This window comes from Lissotriton vulgaris, chromosome 12 (assembly GCF_964263255.1).
Source record: "Lissotriton vulgaris chromosome 12, aLisVul1.2, whole genome shotgun sequence".
NCBI lineage: Eukaryota > Metazoa > Chordata > Amphibia > Caudata > Salamandridae > Lissotriton > Lissotriton vulgaris.
The window spans coordinates 248,960,976-248,979,927 of NC_141700.1; the positions used below are offsets into that span (position 1 = coordinate 248,960,976).

Genomic DNA, 18,952 nt, shown 5'->3' on the forward strand with positions numbered 1-18,952 from the left:
CTTGTAAGTTCTCTGATATTGAGTACCCTGTGTTGCTTGATTACATTGGCCAGTTAACAGAAAGTTTACGTTCTATTCACCAACAAGTGCAGGAATCCCTACTTCCTACACCAGAGGGGCCCGGCCACGACATCCAGCCTGGAGGCTATGTTTTAATAAAGAACTTCCAGAGGAAGAAAAGTTTGAAGCTGCGCTGGAAAGGTCCTGAACAGGTTTTGTTGGTGACCCGACTGCTGTGAAAGTTGCTGGCTGTAAAAACTTGGTCCACGCATCTCACTGTCACAGGATTCCTTTGCCGTTACCATACGACCAGTGGGTCAAAGACGGCATTGGGGACACGGAGTGCAAACAGGTGCCCAGGTTTGTTCCTTTCAGCGATGCCCAGCTAACGTGGATGCAAACAGATACAGAAAATGAGAATGTGCTCAATAAGGCTGTTCCCCCGAAAATACGAGCTATCCAAGAGCCTTTGTTCACTAACCATACTGTGCCTGGGGTTGCCAGGTACAATTTGCACCCTCGGCTGCGGGATATGGATTCCTAGGAGAAAAGAGATTAGGGATGGACTGCATAAGATAGGTTGTACTGAATTGTGGTACCAATGAAATTAGCTGAAACTAGTGTATAACGTTTTGCTCACGTTATCTTGTAAATGTAAATGTATGTATACTTGTAAAGCGCACTATCACCTTTCAGGCATCCTAGCGCTGTATACCGCTATGGAGCCCTTCCTGGCTTTCACTGTGAGATGCCCCCTACTGGGCACCCCCAAGGTGAAGCCAGGCATCCCAGTGCTTTCGGGGCCGTTGTGGAGATTAAGCAAGCTATTGCCCAGAGTTGCAGAGTGGGACCCATGATTAGAGTAGGCTCCGAGGCGAGAATTATCGAGTCCGTGGACATTGAGCCCAAGACCCTGCCACATCGGGAATTGAACCCTGGTCCCGGGCCAGACCTCTGCATCAGGGTCTGCCGCTTCTAACGAGTGAGCCACACTTCTCCTTAGTTCTCTCTTAGTTGTTTGAACATTAGTTAGGAAAGACTGAAGTATACCTTGAAAGTATACCACCTTGATTAACATAGGATCCATCCAAAGAGCTTAGGACAGAGCAAGCTCCACTGCCGGTGCTCTAGAGCACCAACGTACTGATTGACAATAGGAGCCTGTACCAGTGAGGCTCTGACGACACTGGGACCTTGTATATCTTTTTGCATTTTGCCTACCCTTTTTATTATCTGTTATGCATCCCTTTGGCAGAAGGGTCGCTAAGGAAGAGCAGCCAATAATTCTTGTTGCTCAGCATGATATGGTGTGGACCAAGAAAAGAAAAATAGCATGTGTTGCTTTGTTGGTTTTGCTGATAATAATATTGTGTGGTGTCAAGTGTTTTGGAAAATGATCAAACTATGCCTTTACGTAGCAAGGGTAAGGTTATTTCCCGGAAAAGGAACAGAAGAAGTTGGGGCTGTATTCTTGAAAAGGTGATTTAACTGATTGTGATATTGGTGCTTTGCTGTGCCCTTGTCCAGAGCCTTCCCTTCTATTGTTCCTATTACACCACTATTTTCACCCATAAGAGGAAAGAATCAATTCATGATACCAATGCTGCAATTATGGTACAGAAAGAAATTGAAAACCTCATGAATATAAACGAGGGCATTTTCAAGAATTCTTCCCCCCTCACAGTTTCCTTCCCTGATTTTGACCCTATGGAGTGCTTATAAGAATGTATTGCTGTGCATTTATATTATTGTTTATGGTTTTCTATTTTCCCTGTTGGCGTTAGAAAATGTTTTAGCTCATGCTAAAAGGAGGGTCTGCCCTATGTAAGTTAGCATTTGCTGCGCCATTTTCTTTATTCAGCACCATTTTAGGTTGTTCGAAACTGATCTAGTTCAATTCCAAGAAATGCTCCACTGTAAGTTTAGTTTCTGCTACATTAAACTTGTTCCCGTAATAAGTATACTGTCTCTATTAGCGCATACCTTTCTCTCTAGATAGAGGCCGTCTCCCAGTAGTCAGGTGATAGGCCAGACTGGAACAACCTTGGAAATTAGATACTTTGTAAATGATAGAAGCGCTGAAACCGTTTTTTTGTATTTCACTGTTTAGCTGCACCTGCGCGGAAAATTCCACTGTAGGCGTGTTCTAGCCCAATTACAAATGTACTTAATCTATCTTTATGCATGTCGATTTCAGTCCTCTCTGCAGCACTCCTAGCGACTGGGAAGAAGGGCTCCGCTATGAGTGTATATTAATATACAGTTATTGGTTTGTATTCTCTACTGTCTGACGGACTCTTCATTTGGTACAGAAGGCCAAGGGGTGGTCATTAGTGAGCCGGGTGACCCTAGTCGGGCCACTTCCTTCAGCATTTTAGCAGCAATACCTGGCTTTGCATTGTCTGTTAGTGTAAACCCTGACTGCCATAGGATTGGATGGAGACGTAACCTCAATAACCTATCGCGCTAATACAGAAAGAAAGCAAACACAGACCGCGAGTAAGTTGGATCAGGCTTTTATGATCTCAGATAGCGGTAATACATGACCACGTATGTCTATGAGTTACACCACTCATGAATACCCTAGTTGTATCCTAAACCGTCCTCCGCATGAGTGTCGTCCTGACACTCCCCAACGGAGGGCACTGTGCTAAGCAGTGGCCGACAATGCCGCTCGAACCTTGAACAAGTAGCCAGTTGTTCTAAAACCGCCCCCCGCAGTGATGCCGGTCCCGGCACCTTTCAACGTGGGGTACAGTAAGTCTTGGTTTAGATAGCACCAAAGACCGTGGTAATACCGGCTCTTGTGACTGTCTTGAGCCTAGGATTCGGTTTGTCTGTGTCTTGCCCTCTCCGGGGCTTGGCTTGCGTGTATACGCAAATGAAAGTCTGCTCAAATCAGTCTTGCCCTCTCCGGGGCTTGGTGTCCATGAATACGCTAAAGAGCGGCTGCTCAACTAAGTCTTGCCCTCACCGGGGCTTGGTGTGCATGAAGGCGCGTATATCTGTTTCTTGCCCTTTCCGGGGCGTGGCGTGCATGCAAGATGAGTCTGTAAACAAAGGTGGTTTGTGCGGGTCCGCTATCGGCTACAAAGCAGTGAATAGGGAACGCAAGCCCCTTACCTTCCAGCGTCTTCCGTCTTCCGTCGGACTCGTGAAGTTGCCCCGCAGGACGCATTCTAAGATGCGGTCCGACGGGGCAACAGCTAGGTAATACCGTGCGGCGTTGCTGATCAGGAAGTAAGTGTACCAACCCCTCCTTCTCCTTATCTGAGACGACAGAGCAAGGCTTTTAAAATCTGCCCGCTCGTAGAAAACTTTGTTTTTTTCAGAAAACTAACCGCATTTTCATTAATTCCGCTACTGCAGCATTGCTTCCACCGAAGCGACACCGCCCCCCTCAGAGACCATGAAGTGCTATTAAGCACCCACAAATGTAAATACAGAGATTTTTTGATTTATGTGTTATATGTAGTGTCTGTTTATCGTCTTTGTCACAGTAAGTCACATATTAATTTTTGTGGATGTTTTCACGTCACAATCACTCGGCGTGTACTTTACTCATCCCACGCTGGGTCTGAGAGCCTGCACGCACCAATATGGGGCAAAAATGCACCATATACAAAGTGTGCATATATATGTATATGTATCCGGAAGCGTGCGGCATGAAGGACATACATGTCCCCGATCTCTATGAGAAAGGGGTAAGGTGCCTTAAACCTTGTTTTTTTCATTTTTTACAGGTTCTTCAACGAGTTATACATATGTCAGTAAGCTACCGCGTATGTATTTTGAACCACACATGTGTCTATATTGAGCAGCGTCCACTAATGTAAATACTTTCTTTACATTAATCAATCCTTAAACTTTACTTTAGGTTTCTAGGAGTGGCATATACAGGGCTGGTCCCTGTATGGTCCTTAAGAAACGCCAGGGGTAGCGTGAAACATGTTGACCATATACTGAACCTACCTTCATAGTTGGTCGGATCACAATATAAACCCCACTATTAATATACCAACCTAGGAGCAGAATAAATTATTGAGGCCCACTAGCACGGTATTTTTAAATTCACTTTTTCACCCACTCCACCTCACTACACTTTTTCTGCACCACACATAGTCCTTCACAACTAAGTGCTCCTACGTAGTTCGCAAGTCGCAGCACGCCCCTTTTCGTAGAGAACTGGGATGGCCCCAATGATGAAGCATGTCACCGTGAGGAAACTCCGGTGAGTGAGGGGACTCAAGAAAGATATATATTTGTTTCTTTCTGATTTCGGCTACACTTAATAATCTTTTGTGTTTAGCCACAACACAAGACAGGTCCTGGAACCCAGATTTTGGGCTCACTTTTTTCATATGACGCTTCAGGAGGACGACCTGTTCTTAAGTACCTCCTTTTCTCTCTGGTTATACGAGTTAGTTAGTGCACACAGAACATTACCCAAAGGTCAGGTGTTTTTCACCTGCATATTTCAACTTCAGCAAGGACCCCAGATATTCAGTGGGGAAAAAAGGAAATACTAATTTCACTACCTTTTACTTATTTCCCACCGGCCTGACTAAGTATATCACTACCTTATCGTAATCGGGCTAACCCGGTTTTTTCAGGAAATCTGTTTTTTTCAAAGTGTAATATCTACAGCACTGCAGGCACGAACCCTATTCTACTTGGAGAAAGATTAGTGCGAGCACAAGCAGGTTCGGGCATGCGCGGCGAAAATCAGGGCGTCGGAACGCAATGCGCATGCGCCTCTGTTAGTAAACAAACAACCGCGCATGCGCTGTCGCGATAAGAACAGATAGAAGGATTCAATTACCGGCAAACCGAATACGGGCATACCCGGTTCTCCAGATTGCCAATAATCCAATTAGGGGCGAGTCACAAACAGTATAAAAGGGCCCTTTACAAACACCACGGCACAACCAACGGAGCTGGCGTAAGGGGCAGCGAAGAGGGATTCTCCTCATAGACTCGTGAGTAATATAAACCCAACAGAACCATCTTACCACCCCTTCGAATATGTAAGTACCGGGAAAAGAAGTATTTTTGTTTATTCCTTACAGGTAGCAAGGAAGCACGAGTAACCCCTACGTTAATACGGTTACATGGAGTAGTAAACTCCTAACAAAACAGTATGTTATGCCCACTCTGAGCTTCACAGAATTTTCTTATTCCCACAATAAGTTTATGACTCAGCGAGAATCACAGGGGCTGACTACAACCCAGAATTCGCCTAAAAATAGAGTGTGTGTTTTATGTTACATGTGTGTCTGTCTAGTATTTGTCTTTTTATATATTTTCACCACAGGCACTTTCTCCATGTGTAGAATAACACTAACATGTCTTGAAATTCGAACCGCACCTTTTTATGACTGTATCCACGGGTAAACACGCCTATGGTTTTTTAAGGAACGGACCACCTGAAAAAATGTTTTGTCCTGCTCCTTACAGGTCAGCTAAATAGCGGTTATACAGTAGGTACATGATATTACCTGCACTTGTAAATCTCACCTTTTTAGCATATAAAAATTCTGAAAAAGTAGAGAAACGTGAGTAAGGTGGGAATTTGTGTACCCCAGTCCTGAAGAAGGTGTTTTTACACCGAAACATGTTGACACACACATAGGAGGTGGCGCACATAGGTTACGCCAATACCTCCTCTCTCACCTTTTTATTAGTACCAGCCCCGGGGCCAAATAAAGTTTTTTTGTTACCCCACGAGCCAGGCACTTTTTAAACTCCACTCACTATCAAACCCCACCACAGCACTCACTTATAAAAGTTCCCTCACCCACACCACACATAGCCACAGTAAGTGCTCCCACGCAACCGTAGGTCGCAGCACGCCGCATCCCGTAGAGGGGTGCGAGGACCCCAATGATGAAGCATGACACCAAGGGGCCTGTTGGTGTGTGAGGGGTACCCAAAAAAACAACCAGTGTGTTCCCAACCATAGTAGGGACTCCCCTTCCCCCTTCCTAATGGATTCCTTTTGTTTGTAAAACTGACCCAGGGAGAACGAATCCATTTAAGATAATTCTCTCTCTCCCCCTTTTGTTAACATTTATATACAGGCAGCGCACAGCTGCGGGAGCTCCCCTATCCCAATCAAGACACATAAAATCAACACATTACACACATAGAACACACGCTCAACCACACTAAGATGGAATCGGAACACGGACTTACGTTCGGCGAAGAAGTCATTGACGAGATCCTGGCAGCCCTCAACCCGTTTGAAGGGCTTAGCAACACTGAACCAGGACCCAGTGTTGTAGACTGGGACGAACTGATGAACCTGAGGAAGACACAAATAAGGGCAGCACTTCATGGCCTACTAATGACCGAGTACCTGAGGAACAAGATATCACCACAGGGTCTCTTGGTCAAAAATGAGCCCTTCATCTTCCAGAATGACAAAGTTTTCAAAAAAGAATGGTCACTGATTTCGTGGCACTGTACACAGGATTGGTTGGTACTCATAGTAAAGACCGCCACAAGAATTACACAGGAATTGAAATTGGACATACAGAAAATTAAGGTACAACTAAAAACTTATATAAAACCAGCAGAACTCAAAAGAAGGCTAGATGAACTAAACCAACAAATGGCTGATTTTGAAGCCACACTGAAGCAAAGCAAATTTAAAAAACTGGGCAAAGACAAAGATCGTTTCACTCCCGAGCCAGCATATCCATATACTAAGGATGACTATATCTCAAGGAAAGCGAACAGTGACAATGAAAGTGATGGTTCCGACAGTGGTTCCTCTGGATCAAGCACCTACAGCAACCAACAACAGAGGAGCTATCAGAGACGACAGGGCCAACAATACCCAAGACAACGAGGATGGCGAGGATATGAACCTCAACCATACTTTCCACATTTCACAGGACCAACACCTTTCACACCATTCAACTTTGGACAAGGACCAACGGGACCTATGTACCAGCCATGGGGCTCAGAGTTCGACCCGAACTTCTACAACAACCAGCCTTTAGGGACACGCCAAGGAACACGCAGAGGACGGAACAGAAAAGGCAACACAGTGATGTGGCAAGACCCCAACCAGGGAGACCCCAGGGTGAACACCAGAAGCATGACAGGAGCCTTGCAGAGCAACCCGTCAACCAGCCGCAAGGTGACCTAGTGGTGAACATCACACCATGGGAACTGACGCCTACCCAGAGGGCCGTACTAAATAAAGGCCTGAGTTTCGTCCCAACTAATAAATTGGACTCCTTCAAACTCCACACAGAAATGCAGGAATTTCTAAGAAAGATCAAGCTACAGATCTTCTTCAAGGATAAAGAGAGTGTCCCAGAGACAGACAAAGGATTGAGACTGAAGTCCACCTTCACACCACCGGATGCCTTACTACCCATCAAGGTTTTGGCTTTCAAGAAGGCAGTAATGACTGATCTTAAGAATTTAGACTCGTCTGAACGCACGGTCTTTCACAACACAAGCAAGATGGAACAAGAGGCCATCCGTGAGCTAACCAACAATCGTGATATTACCATAAAACCCGCTGACAAAGGCGGAGCCACGGTTTTACTAACAACAACAGCATTCAACCAGGAATGCCTAAGATTGTTGTCAGATAGACGAAACTACACAATACTGACTGTTGACCCGACCGAATCTCTGAGCATAACCATTGGAGGGATGGTAGAGGAAGCTTTGGCACACAATTGGCTCTCCAAAAAAGAGTCGGAGTTCCTAATACAGAAAAACCAGAGAACACCATACTTCTACTGTATCCCGAAGATACACAAAAACCTGGACAATCCACCAGGGAGACCTATCGTCTCCGGTATAGGTTCCATCCTAGAACCTCTCTTGAAGTTTTCAGATGCCTTTCTCCGCCCACTCATCCAAGCAACAGACACGTATCTGAAGGACACAAAATCAGTTTTACAAATGCTAAAAGATCTCACCTTTGATCCAGAGAACCAACTTCTGCTTAGTCTAGATGTCGAGAGCTTATACACTAGCCTCCCACACGATGAAACACTAGCAATAATCGAAGAAGTCCTGTACAGCACCCACTGGCGATACAAGACTCCAAGGGGAGTAGTAATGGAATGTATCGCTTTAGCTTTGACAAAAAACTTTTTTGAATTTGATGAGACGATTTACCTACAGAGTCATGGCACAAGCATGGGGAGCACATTTTCGCCGAGCCTAGCCGGACTGTATGTACACCACATGGAAACCAATAAAATTATCAATCATAACAATCCCTACAGACAACACATACTAACCTGGAAAAGATACATTGATGATATCTTTGTGATCTGGCAGGGGAACCACGAGACGGTCATTCAGTTCATGGATTGGCTCAATACCCAAGACCGCTTCCTCAAATTTACACACTCAGTTTCGAATGAGACACTTGTCTTTTTAGATCTCAACATATACCACCAGAATGGGAAACTTGAAACCACTACACATTTCAAACCGACAGCAAGGAACTGTCTACTCAGATACGACAGTTTTCATCCACGCCATCTACGGATGAACCTCCCATACGGGCAATTCCTCCGACGGAGGAGAAATTGCACCCAAGTGGACAACTATAAATCACAGGCCCAAGATCTCAAAGTCAAACTGCAAGCAAGACATTATCCAGACAGGATCATTAATGCAGCCATGAAAATGCTAGGAACAATAATAGAGATGCCCTTCTGGAGGACAGAAGCGGACCGATCACCGAACAAACAAGACCAATATGCGTCACAACATACAGCCCCTATTCAAATGAAGTGTCAAAAATCGTGAATAAACATTGGCGCATCTTGACATGTGGATCACTGGTGATTGAAAAACCAATGTTTTCCCACAGACGTGGGAAGAACCTTAAATACATACTAGTCCACATCCGCCCAAAACCACAGCAACAGCAACAACTTTTAATACAAGGAATACAAGGACATTTCCCTTGTGGTAACTGCGCGAGCTGCCACCTAACCAGAAAAAGTAAGCAGCTGACCTTTGCCAATGGAACAAAATGGGATCAACGAAAATTCACGAACTGCAACAGCAAGAACGTTATCTACATGATTGTATGTCCCTGCAACCTCGAGTACATTGGCATGACCACCAGAGCCGTAAAAACACGACTCAGTGAACATAAGAGTAACATTTGCTGCAAAAAGAGTACCACTAAGATGGCAGCTCATTTCCTAGAGATGGAGCACTGCGTTAATGACATCAAATGGACGGTAATTGAGCAATTAACTACGGAACAGCGTAGTTGTGAGAAAGAACAGCGCTGGGTTTTCCGCCTGGGCACCCACATTTCTGGGCTGAACGATGCCATCCCCTGGGGGCAACTGAAACCTTGAGCTACCCTCAGGAGAGAAACATATCCGTATGTATCGGCCTGGATTCACAGCCATTATAACTCCTCATTTTTTGAATTCGAACTTTTTCTGAATCCGAACAATTTTCATATAAAAATAATAACATACTGAGCCCAGTACACTCCATAGTGAAATTTAGTCGACAGAACTATTGTGGGAAGTAATAGACCAAAGGATTAGCCAATCCCTTCAATTTTACTAATTTCACTACCTTTTACTTATTTCCCACCGGCCTGACTAAGTATATCACTACCTTATCATAATTGGGCTAACCCGGTTTTTTCAAGAAATCTGTTTTTTTCAAAGTGTAATATCTGCAGCACTGCAGGCACGAACCCTATTCTACTTGGAGAAAGATTAGTGCGAGTACAAGCAGGTTCGGGCATGCGCGGCGAAAATCAGGGCGTCGGAACGCAATGCGCATGTGCCTCTGTTAGAAAACAAACAACTGCGCATGCGCGGTCGCGATAAGAGCAGATAGAAGGATTCAATTACCGGCAAACCAAATATGGGCATACCCGGTTCTCCAGATTGCCAATAATCCAATTAGGGGCGAGTCACAAACAGTATAAAAGGGCCCTTTACAAACACCACAGCACAACCAACGGAGCCGGCGTAAGGGGCAGCGAAGAAGGATTCTCCTCATAGACTTGTGAGTAATATAAACCCAATAGAACCATCTTACCACCCCTTCGAATATGTAAGTACCGGGAAAAGCAGTATTTTTGTTTATTCCTTACAGGTAGCAAGTAAGCACGAGTAACCCCTACGTTAATACGGTTACAAGGAGTAGTAAACTCCTAACAAAACAGTATGTTATGCCCACTCTGAGCTTCACAGAATTTTCTTATTCCCACAATGAGTTTATGACTCAGCGAGAATCACAGGGGCTGACTACAACCCAGAATTCGCCTAAAAATAGAGTGTGTGTTTTATGTTACATGTGTGTCTGTCTAGTATTTGCTTTTTATATATTTTCACCACAGGCACGTTCTCCATGTGTAGAATGACACTAACGTGTCTTGAAATTCGAACCGCACCTTTTTATGACTGTATCCACGGGTAAACACGCCTATGGTTTTTTAAGGAACGGACCACCTGAAAAAAATGTTTGTCCTTCTCCTTACAGGTCAGCTAAATAGCGGTTATCCAGTAGGTACATTATATTACCTGCACTTGTAAATCTCACTTTTTTAGTATATAAAAATTCTGAAAAAGTAGAGAAACCTGAGTAAGGTGGGGATTTGTGTACCCCAGTCCTGAAGAAGGTGTTTTTACACCGAAACATGTTGACACACACATAGGAGGTGGAGCACATAGGTTACGCCAATACCTCCTCTCTCACCTTTTTATTAGTACCAGCCCGGGGGCCAAATAAAGTTTTTTTGTTACCCCACGAGCCAGGCACCTTTTAAACTCCACTCACTATCAAACCCCACCACAGCACTCACTTATAAAAATTCCCTCATTCACACCACACATAGCCACAGTAAGTGCTCCCACGCAACCGTAGGTGGCAGTACGCCGCATCCCGTAGAGGGGTGCGAGGACCCCAATGATGAAACATGACACCAAGGGGCCTGTTGGTGTGTGAGGGGTACCCAAAAAAACAACCAGTGTGTTCCCAACCATAGTAGGGACACCCCTTCCCCCTTCCTAATGGATTCCTTTTGTTTGTAAAACTAACCCAGGGAGAACAAATCCATTTAAGATAATTCTCTCTCTCCCCCTTTTGTTAACATTTTTGAAAAAAGGAAATAACCACAGCAATCAAATGGTGTGTTCTCTCAGTAATACACCATGTCTTAGGTGACCTCATGGTTCAACAAGTAATAAGTAGTATTTCTACCACCCAAGAATTGCTGATACCTGCAGCATGGGTGAGTCTATGGGTGTGGAAAAAGTACATTCCAAGCACCTGCCTTTATTCTGGCTCTCTTGTAATGGCGCCTTTGGCCGAAGAATACACTGACATCTCAAACAGAGATAAAGCATTTTAGTAAATCAAAAGAAACATAGTGAATCCCTTTGGGAGGTTTTTGTCATCATATCACTTTTTTTTATAGTTTCTTTTAGTTTGTTTTGCAAATATAAAATATTATACACACTGTGTATCCAGTCTTTAGCTATAGTACTTCAACACCAGCTCGTCTCTGTTATTAGAAACTTTTAAAACAGTATTTAAACTTATATGACTATAGCTTAGACTACTCAGGGCCCTTATGCATTAGCGAACTGAGTCAATAATGAGAGTGGAGTGGGACAGAGAAAGGCAAGTGGAACTTAGTTCTGATTAGCCAACTTTCAATAACTCAGAATAGCTCTCCTTTGCCCTCACCATTTACAGGGCAAATGACCATTTCTTTAGGTGAGATAACAGATATTATTATTATGGGTAGCCCGTATGGGTTAATAAAGATGCTAATGCGTCATGCACCACAAGAGCCCAACGAGTCCGACTGAGGAAATCCAGAGTTAAGCTGTTATTTAGTGTTGGATGGATGCCGGACATCTGCCTAGAAGGGCCGAAAGTCCCACCCACCTTATTAAGAGTCACTCTAAATATGGTAGACAGGACATCCACTGCTTTTTGCCAGAAGTTGCATTCTGATAAACTCTAATAAGGCTTTTAGAGACACAATTTCTTGAAATTCTTTTGTCCTCACATGTGCTTCTTTACAAATATCTGGGAAAGGCAGCACCCTACTGTCTCTGTGCTCAAGATCCCTTTTCTAGACGACTGCTTGTAGAACCGTCTCCCTTTCATATGCTCGCCCCAGTTCGACAGTGATTGTACCTTCTTCTACATTGTTACACTACAGACTTCTGGGAAGGAAATTACACACTTATGAACCACATTGGGTTTTGAGACTGGCCCCAGGGGGAACCCTCGAATGAAGAAACTGTTGAATCACAGAAGAAAGAGTTGGAGTAAGTAAAAGTAGGTTACATTTCCTTTTTGGATCCAATGTTAAAACAAATTGTTTTGATTAATCTTACTCAGTTAAGTGGTCAAAAATGTGTTTACTCTGTAACATCCTTTCTCAAACTTCCCATCAGCATTCATTCTATAGTGCTCACCCAGTACAGAGTCAATAATAAATCTCAAGAAATTCATGTTTTCTAAGGGAATCCATACGTATCAAAATGATGACTGAACTGTTGCTGCCACTGTCATAACTGGCTGTGTTTCTTCTGACATCTACTACCAAGTTACTACTTCACACTAACATTCTCAATAACTGCAATGTCTTACCTTGGGGATTACGTATCCTGAAATGCTGACCTCTTTCAAAGGAGCGTGGGAGACTCCAAGGGGAACGACAGTTGCAAAGCGCTGGATCTCATGCAGGACGGCCTGCATGTAAGGCATTTTTGCCTTATCGTCATAGTTCAGTTGCTTGCTGTCTCCAAGGGCCTTCTCAATTTCTTTATGACACCGTTCTAAAAGGAACAGAAACATATTGATCTTTGGCAATCTTTTTATAAACATCACGCTTTTTGGGGTGCCTCTAAAATTTCTAGTACAGAGGGAAAAAATACACCTGTGTCTCCTCTTTACCACAACTTCATATCCATGCAGAGCTGGAAAGAGCTAACCAGGAAAGGAAAAAAGGAAGCAGAGACGTCGGAGTACTTCGGGGTAGTTTTATTCATTCCAGGTTAGCTTGCGTGGTATTTTACCAATCCAAAGCTGTAATACTGTGCCTGCAGTGGTAAAAGGCTTTTATAATTTTACAGCTCTGCATGGATGGCAGTAGCTAATCATATGCTTAAAGACTTTGCTGTAAAAATGGCAAAAGACTTTGAGCCAGATGTACAAACCTTAGAAATACTGATTTCATAATTGCAATTATCTCCAAATTGCAATTAGGAAATTGGCATTGCTAATGCAGAAAACTCATTGAGTTTCATTTAGGGATTCCTTGTGGGTCGTAATTCGACCTACCTCATGAACATTAATTAGGTAGGTCACAGTTTGCGATCTATTAGGAATCACAGCCATCACAGGGACGGTGGCCTGCTGAGTTTAGCAGACCACCATGTCTGTGATCGCTTTTTAATAAAGCAATATTTAGTTTTTTTTTAATTCAGCCCATTTTCCTTAAATGAAAAAGGGATGTGTTTAAAAAGAAAAAACTGAAACCTTAAAGTTTCCTTTTTAGGTTGAGCTTGTGCAGCACGAGGAATGCTGTATTGAGGTAGGGACTTGAAGCTCTGTCCACTCTCCGCACACATTTTTTATTGACTTGTGTCATTGTCCACTGTAAACTGTGGCTAATCATTGGTCAAAATGCTTAGTAGTCCCTCCTTAGTACCACCTTGTCTCATTTTGTAACCTCCCGTGGCGACACCTCCTGTTACGTATGTTACTGCTCGGTAGGCTTTAATTACACCCTCTGAGCACTATTTTCTCAAATAGCTAGTCAGGACCCGCTCTCTCTTAATGCTTTTTAAAATTTTTACAGCACGCATTTGCAATGTAATACGTCTTGCATATGCAAGAGTTTAAGCTATTGCCATTGTAAATGACAATGCCTTTTATGTATCTGTTTTGAAAACAACACATAAATAAAAGGCATTGTCATTTACAATTCTAATAGCTTAAACTCTCATAAATGAGAGACCTATTGCATTGCAAATGCTTGTTTATGAGTAGGCATGGTCCGTGGGACCACTTCCTGCTTTAAAAAAAATATTTTTATTTATTGACATTCTCAAAGAGGAAAGGGTCCCCTGGGGGACCTCTTCACCTTTGCGAATGGATTACAACCAGTTTTAAACTGGCGGTAAAGTATTATTATTTTGCAATCTGGATTCGGTTGTAAAACAGCAATACATACCATATCGGTTCGGTATTTAGAAGCGATGCTCTAAACAAATCCCTTTCAAATACAGAATCACAAATTCAAAATGCGATTTGGCAACAAGTTACCAAATCGCATTTTGTACATTTGAACATTTGAAAAAAAAACTATTTGGGTCGTAAACAGCCCAATTCTGTGAAGTGAATGTTAGCAACCGGAAAAATGCTTTGTACATCAGTCCCTTTGTCCCTTTATAACTCGCCGTGCTAATCCTATGCTTAAAAACTTTGCTAGAAAAACAGACATTTGAAGTGTGCAGATTCAGAGCGTCGCTGGCGTTGAAGGGTGCTCTATACAGGACATGCTCTCTACCTAAAGTTGGGAACTGTCCAGAATTCTCTACTTCCTTTTGTGTGTGTGTATATTATATATATTCATATATTCTTTTTTCAAAAGCCTCTTCCGACGTCCCTTTATGGGTGAGGCGAATGATATCATTTCATAAACATATTAGAGAAAACAATAAGAAAAAAGTGTGATGTCAGAAGAGGGGGATTAGGCCACTTGGCAATATCGAAGTATTACTGTATAATGTAACTTTGACATCTCACTAACATGTGTTTCCTTTCTGTAAACAATGTGATTAAGTATCCCAGTACCATTAATTGGATTTCTGGGGATTATGACACTAGCCAGAACTGCAATTTCTTGTAAATAACAAAAAATGACTTTTTTGCAATAGAATTGAGCATACAATTCACAAAAAGTATTAATTATTTTACAGAAATCAATGTACATAATAAATATGTCCTTTTTTGGTATTCGTCGATTTTGATGATGACCGTGTGAACCAGTCTGTCTTCTCCCCATGAAATGTGCCTTGGGAGGAAAATACCCACAAGTCTGTTTTCCATGTCGATTATTGTTTTCTCACTGTGTTTAAAGAAAATACAGCACTTCAATGGTGGGATAGTGGCTCTGACAAAGACCAAACAGGTCAAAACGCGTCAGTCTATTAAATCTACATTCTAAGACTCCTGGAGTGAGGGCTCCTTCTTGCGCAGCAGCGCAAGGCTTTTTTAAAAAAAAAATTGTGCGTTGCTGATATTTATTTCATTGCCTTCAGTCCACCACAATCGCCACGACGCGTTTCGGCCATACAACGGCCTTGATCACATGACGTGCTTTGGGAGTAACATGTTCTTATTTAAAGTCCCAGTGCCTATAACACGTGATTTCTACTTAACCATAGAACGGGAAGACAGACTAACTGAAATCGTCATTTGCTATGTGCAAACCAGCAATATAAATACATAAATATATAGATGTGTGTCCACACAAGCATGATAAAACATAATTATAAAGTTTCATCATAATAAATATCCAAATAAATATTTAAATATTTATAAAAATGCAAATTCATGTAAAATACAATAGCTTTAGCAGAATGTTTAAAAACAAGAGACTTTTGTTGAATAAAACACATTCTTTAGTATTCATTTACAATTTAAATCGACATTCATGTGATAAGACCAATAGTCGTGCCTGATTAATGCTTCAAACTTCAACATTAATCAATATCGTTTGCATTATTTGCCTTGTGTGTAAATCTATAGCCTGTTTGAGCCTTATGCGATTTCATGATCATATAGTTGTCCAAATAGACTTGTACCTTGTCAATCCCATTACTATCAAGTGCTCAGTGCTTAAATGTGCAAAACATGAGTGACTATTGAACAATATGTTCACTAGTTGTGCAAAATAGTGCAAGTTGAAAAACCTGTGCAAATTTTATTTATTTATAGCATAAATGCTATCAGAAGCAATTTATTTAGTTGTTTCATCTTATGCTTGAATTCCTGTTCTATGTCTGTGGGATTATATCATGTTATATTCCATCTGGCTCTAATTACAAACATGTATAAAAATCCTCACTAGAATTATGTCCATGCAGAGTTTTAGTGTCTAGTTCTAATATATATTTGGTTTCTAGACTTCGCAGTTTTGCCTCGTGGTTTCCTCCTCTTCTTAATGATGGGATACAGTTTATTAAAAAGTATTTAAGGTCTTCAAGGTTATTGGCATGCCTTTCCTTAAAATGTCTAGTCACTGGATAGGTCTGGTCTGAGCTGGTGATTGCTTTCATGTGCTGCAGTATTCGTTTGTGGGCTTGTAATTTGGTACTGCCCACATACTGCAACCCACAAGAGCACTCCAACACATACACCATATATCAGGGCGACATGTCAGGAATTTAGTAATTTTTACAGGCTCATCCCTGAACGGGATGTTGTAATTCATTTTTTTTACCCTGTATCGGCATGCCCGACAATTATTGCATTTAATAAATCCCTTGCATGCCGTTAGCCAGTTCGCAGTAGGTCTAATCTCTGGACTGCTGCTGACCAATGCATCGCGCATGGATTTAGATTTTCTGAATACAATAAGCTAATTCTTTGGAAGTTTTTTACCAATAATAGGATCACTGCGTATGACCGGCCAGTTCTTATGGAATATTTTTCGCAGAATGTTCTGTTGTCTGCTATATGTTAAGATTAATCTTGTTTGTAACTCGGTTTCATCTAATCCTTTTTGTAAAGTAGGTTTTTTGCTAAGTAAATGAGATCTGTCTAAGTTGTTTGCTTTTCTAATGGCTATATCAATAGTGCTTGCTTTGTAGCCTCTCTCCATAAATCTCATTTTGCTGGAGTTTTGAGCAATCTGTAAGTCTGCTTCATTACTGCAAACCCTGTGAATCCTCAGCATATATATGTATATATATATATTCACTGAAAAAACCATAGGTTTGACACCAGTTATAGTTAGCTGGAAATTTTACTGACATAAAACCATTGAAATTCCCACGTTATAGTTAGTTGGACTCACTATAACTTGCGCGCCTGCAATGCACTGCTGATGACGTCACATATTACATCACTCATGACATGGTCAGTGACATCACTCATGACATCACTGATGACACCATCCAGTGAATGTGTGTCTTTTTGAAAAATAAATATGTTTTATATATGTATATGTAAAGGTCGATGGAAGAACAAATGTTTAAATAAGTGTCTAAATGGATTTCTTTTATTTTTTTTAAATTGATTGGTTAACTGGCTTATTAAGTGTATCTTAGTGAATACATATATTAGCGAGTAATGTTTAAATATTTAAATGTTTGTATCAGTGTTTCACTTTGTGTATAAGTGGCTGCATGGGTTGGTGAGTAGCTACATGTGTGTGTATATGGGTTATTAGATGTTTTTTTTAGTTTCAGTATGAGTGTCTGTATGGTTTGGTGCGGGTATTACTTAGCACATAGATGCATCAATGACTGACTCACTGTATGTGTTTTGAAGACAGCATATGTGCAGGACTGTATGGGTGGATGAGTGTGTATATGTGTGTGTTAGTGAGTGAATGACTGTCTCACTAGTGTCTTTATCAGTAACGACATACGTTTTAATCTAGTATATGTGAGTATTGATGTATATAAGTGAGTATATGTGAGAGTGAGAGATTGTAAGAGTTCCTGTTTAAATAAGTATGTGTTTCTATAAGTGTTTGTTTAAGAAAGTAAGTATGTGTAAGTTTCCTTCGAAGTAAGGTGGTAGTGTGTGTATAGCTGTATATGCAAATAAATGGATGTTCAATAGTTTATTTGCATGTGTGAGTATGTGTGTGAGTAACTTTTGGATGACTGTCGGTGTGTAACAGGATGTATAGGTGTATCACGACATCTGATGAGTGAGTATATGTATGAGTGACTAAATAGAACTGTTGGTGAATGAGTGGATGTGTATATGGATGGGGGAATTACTGAATTGGTTGTTGTAACTGGTATGGCTATCTCCATTTTTTTGAAAATGTTAGTTTCTATTTTTGAATATGTGTTTCAAGGTTTATATTACACTGAAAGGAGGTCTGTCACTCTGTCAAAAGGATGGTGTCATCAGTGATGTCATGAGTGATGTCACTGACCATGTCATGAGTGATGTAATATGTGACGTCATCAGCAGTGCATTGCAGGCGCGCAAGTTATAGTGAGTCCAACTAACTATAACGTGGGAATTTCAATGGTTTTATGTCAGTAAAATTTCCAGCTAACTATAACTGGTGTCAAACCTATGGTTTTTTCAGTGAATTTAATAGGTTTTTTAAATGCTAATTCCTAACTATAACTGGTGTGAAACCTATGGTTTTTTCAGTGAATTTCATAGGTTTTTTAATGCAAATTCCTAACTATAACTGGTGTCAAACCTATGTTTCTTTCAGTGAATTTCAAAGGTTTTTTAAAATCTAATTCCTTTCTATATCGAGTTTGTAACCTACGATTTTTTTTTTAAATTTGCTATTTTGTGTAAGTATTAATTATTATTATTTTTTTATATAATATTTTTACAATGTTTTTTTTTTAATCATTTTTTCCTGGGGCGCTCTCGGTGCGCGCACCGGTAAGCTCTCCGGAAAGCGCACCCAGAGCGCTACTTGCGTTCGTGTAAAAAAATATGAATGAAAAGTAAAAAATAACGCAAGAGATTTAGTACCATACATAAAAAAGCAGTATTTTTGAATAAGGAAATGAAAATGATTTTGCATTTCCGTGAAACTATCAAAACGTCACTTAGGCGCGCCGCGTAAGCGCCCCCGGAAGCGCCTTCTTTCGTGCCGCGTATGCGCCCCCGGAAGCGCCTACGTTCGCGCCGCGTAAACGCCCCCGGAAGCGCTTCGGTGCGCGCAGCGTAAGCGCGTCAAGTCATGTGACCT

The 18,952-nt window shown here is 41.7% G+C and overlaps 1 protein-coding gene across 2 annotated transcripts in view; it reads right to left on the reverse strand.

Annotated features, from left to right (window-relative positions):
• LOC147673880 (cytochrome P450 2D17-like) overlaps positions 1–18,952 on the reverse strand; it is a 464,170-nt gene that overhangs the window by 150,946 nt on the left and 294,272 nt on the right. For both annotated transcript variants that reach the window (XM_086947760.1, XM_086947759.1), the window contains exon 7: positions 12,631–12,818. In XM_086947760.1, the coding sequence (XP_086803886.1) occupies positions 12,631–12,818 (188 nt within the window). The remainder of the gene's footprint in view (positions 1–12,630; positions 12,819–18,952) is intronic.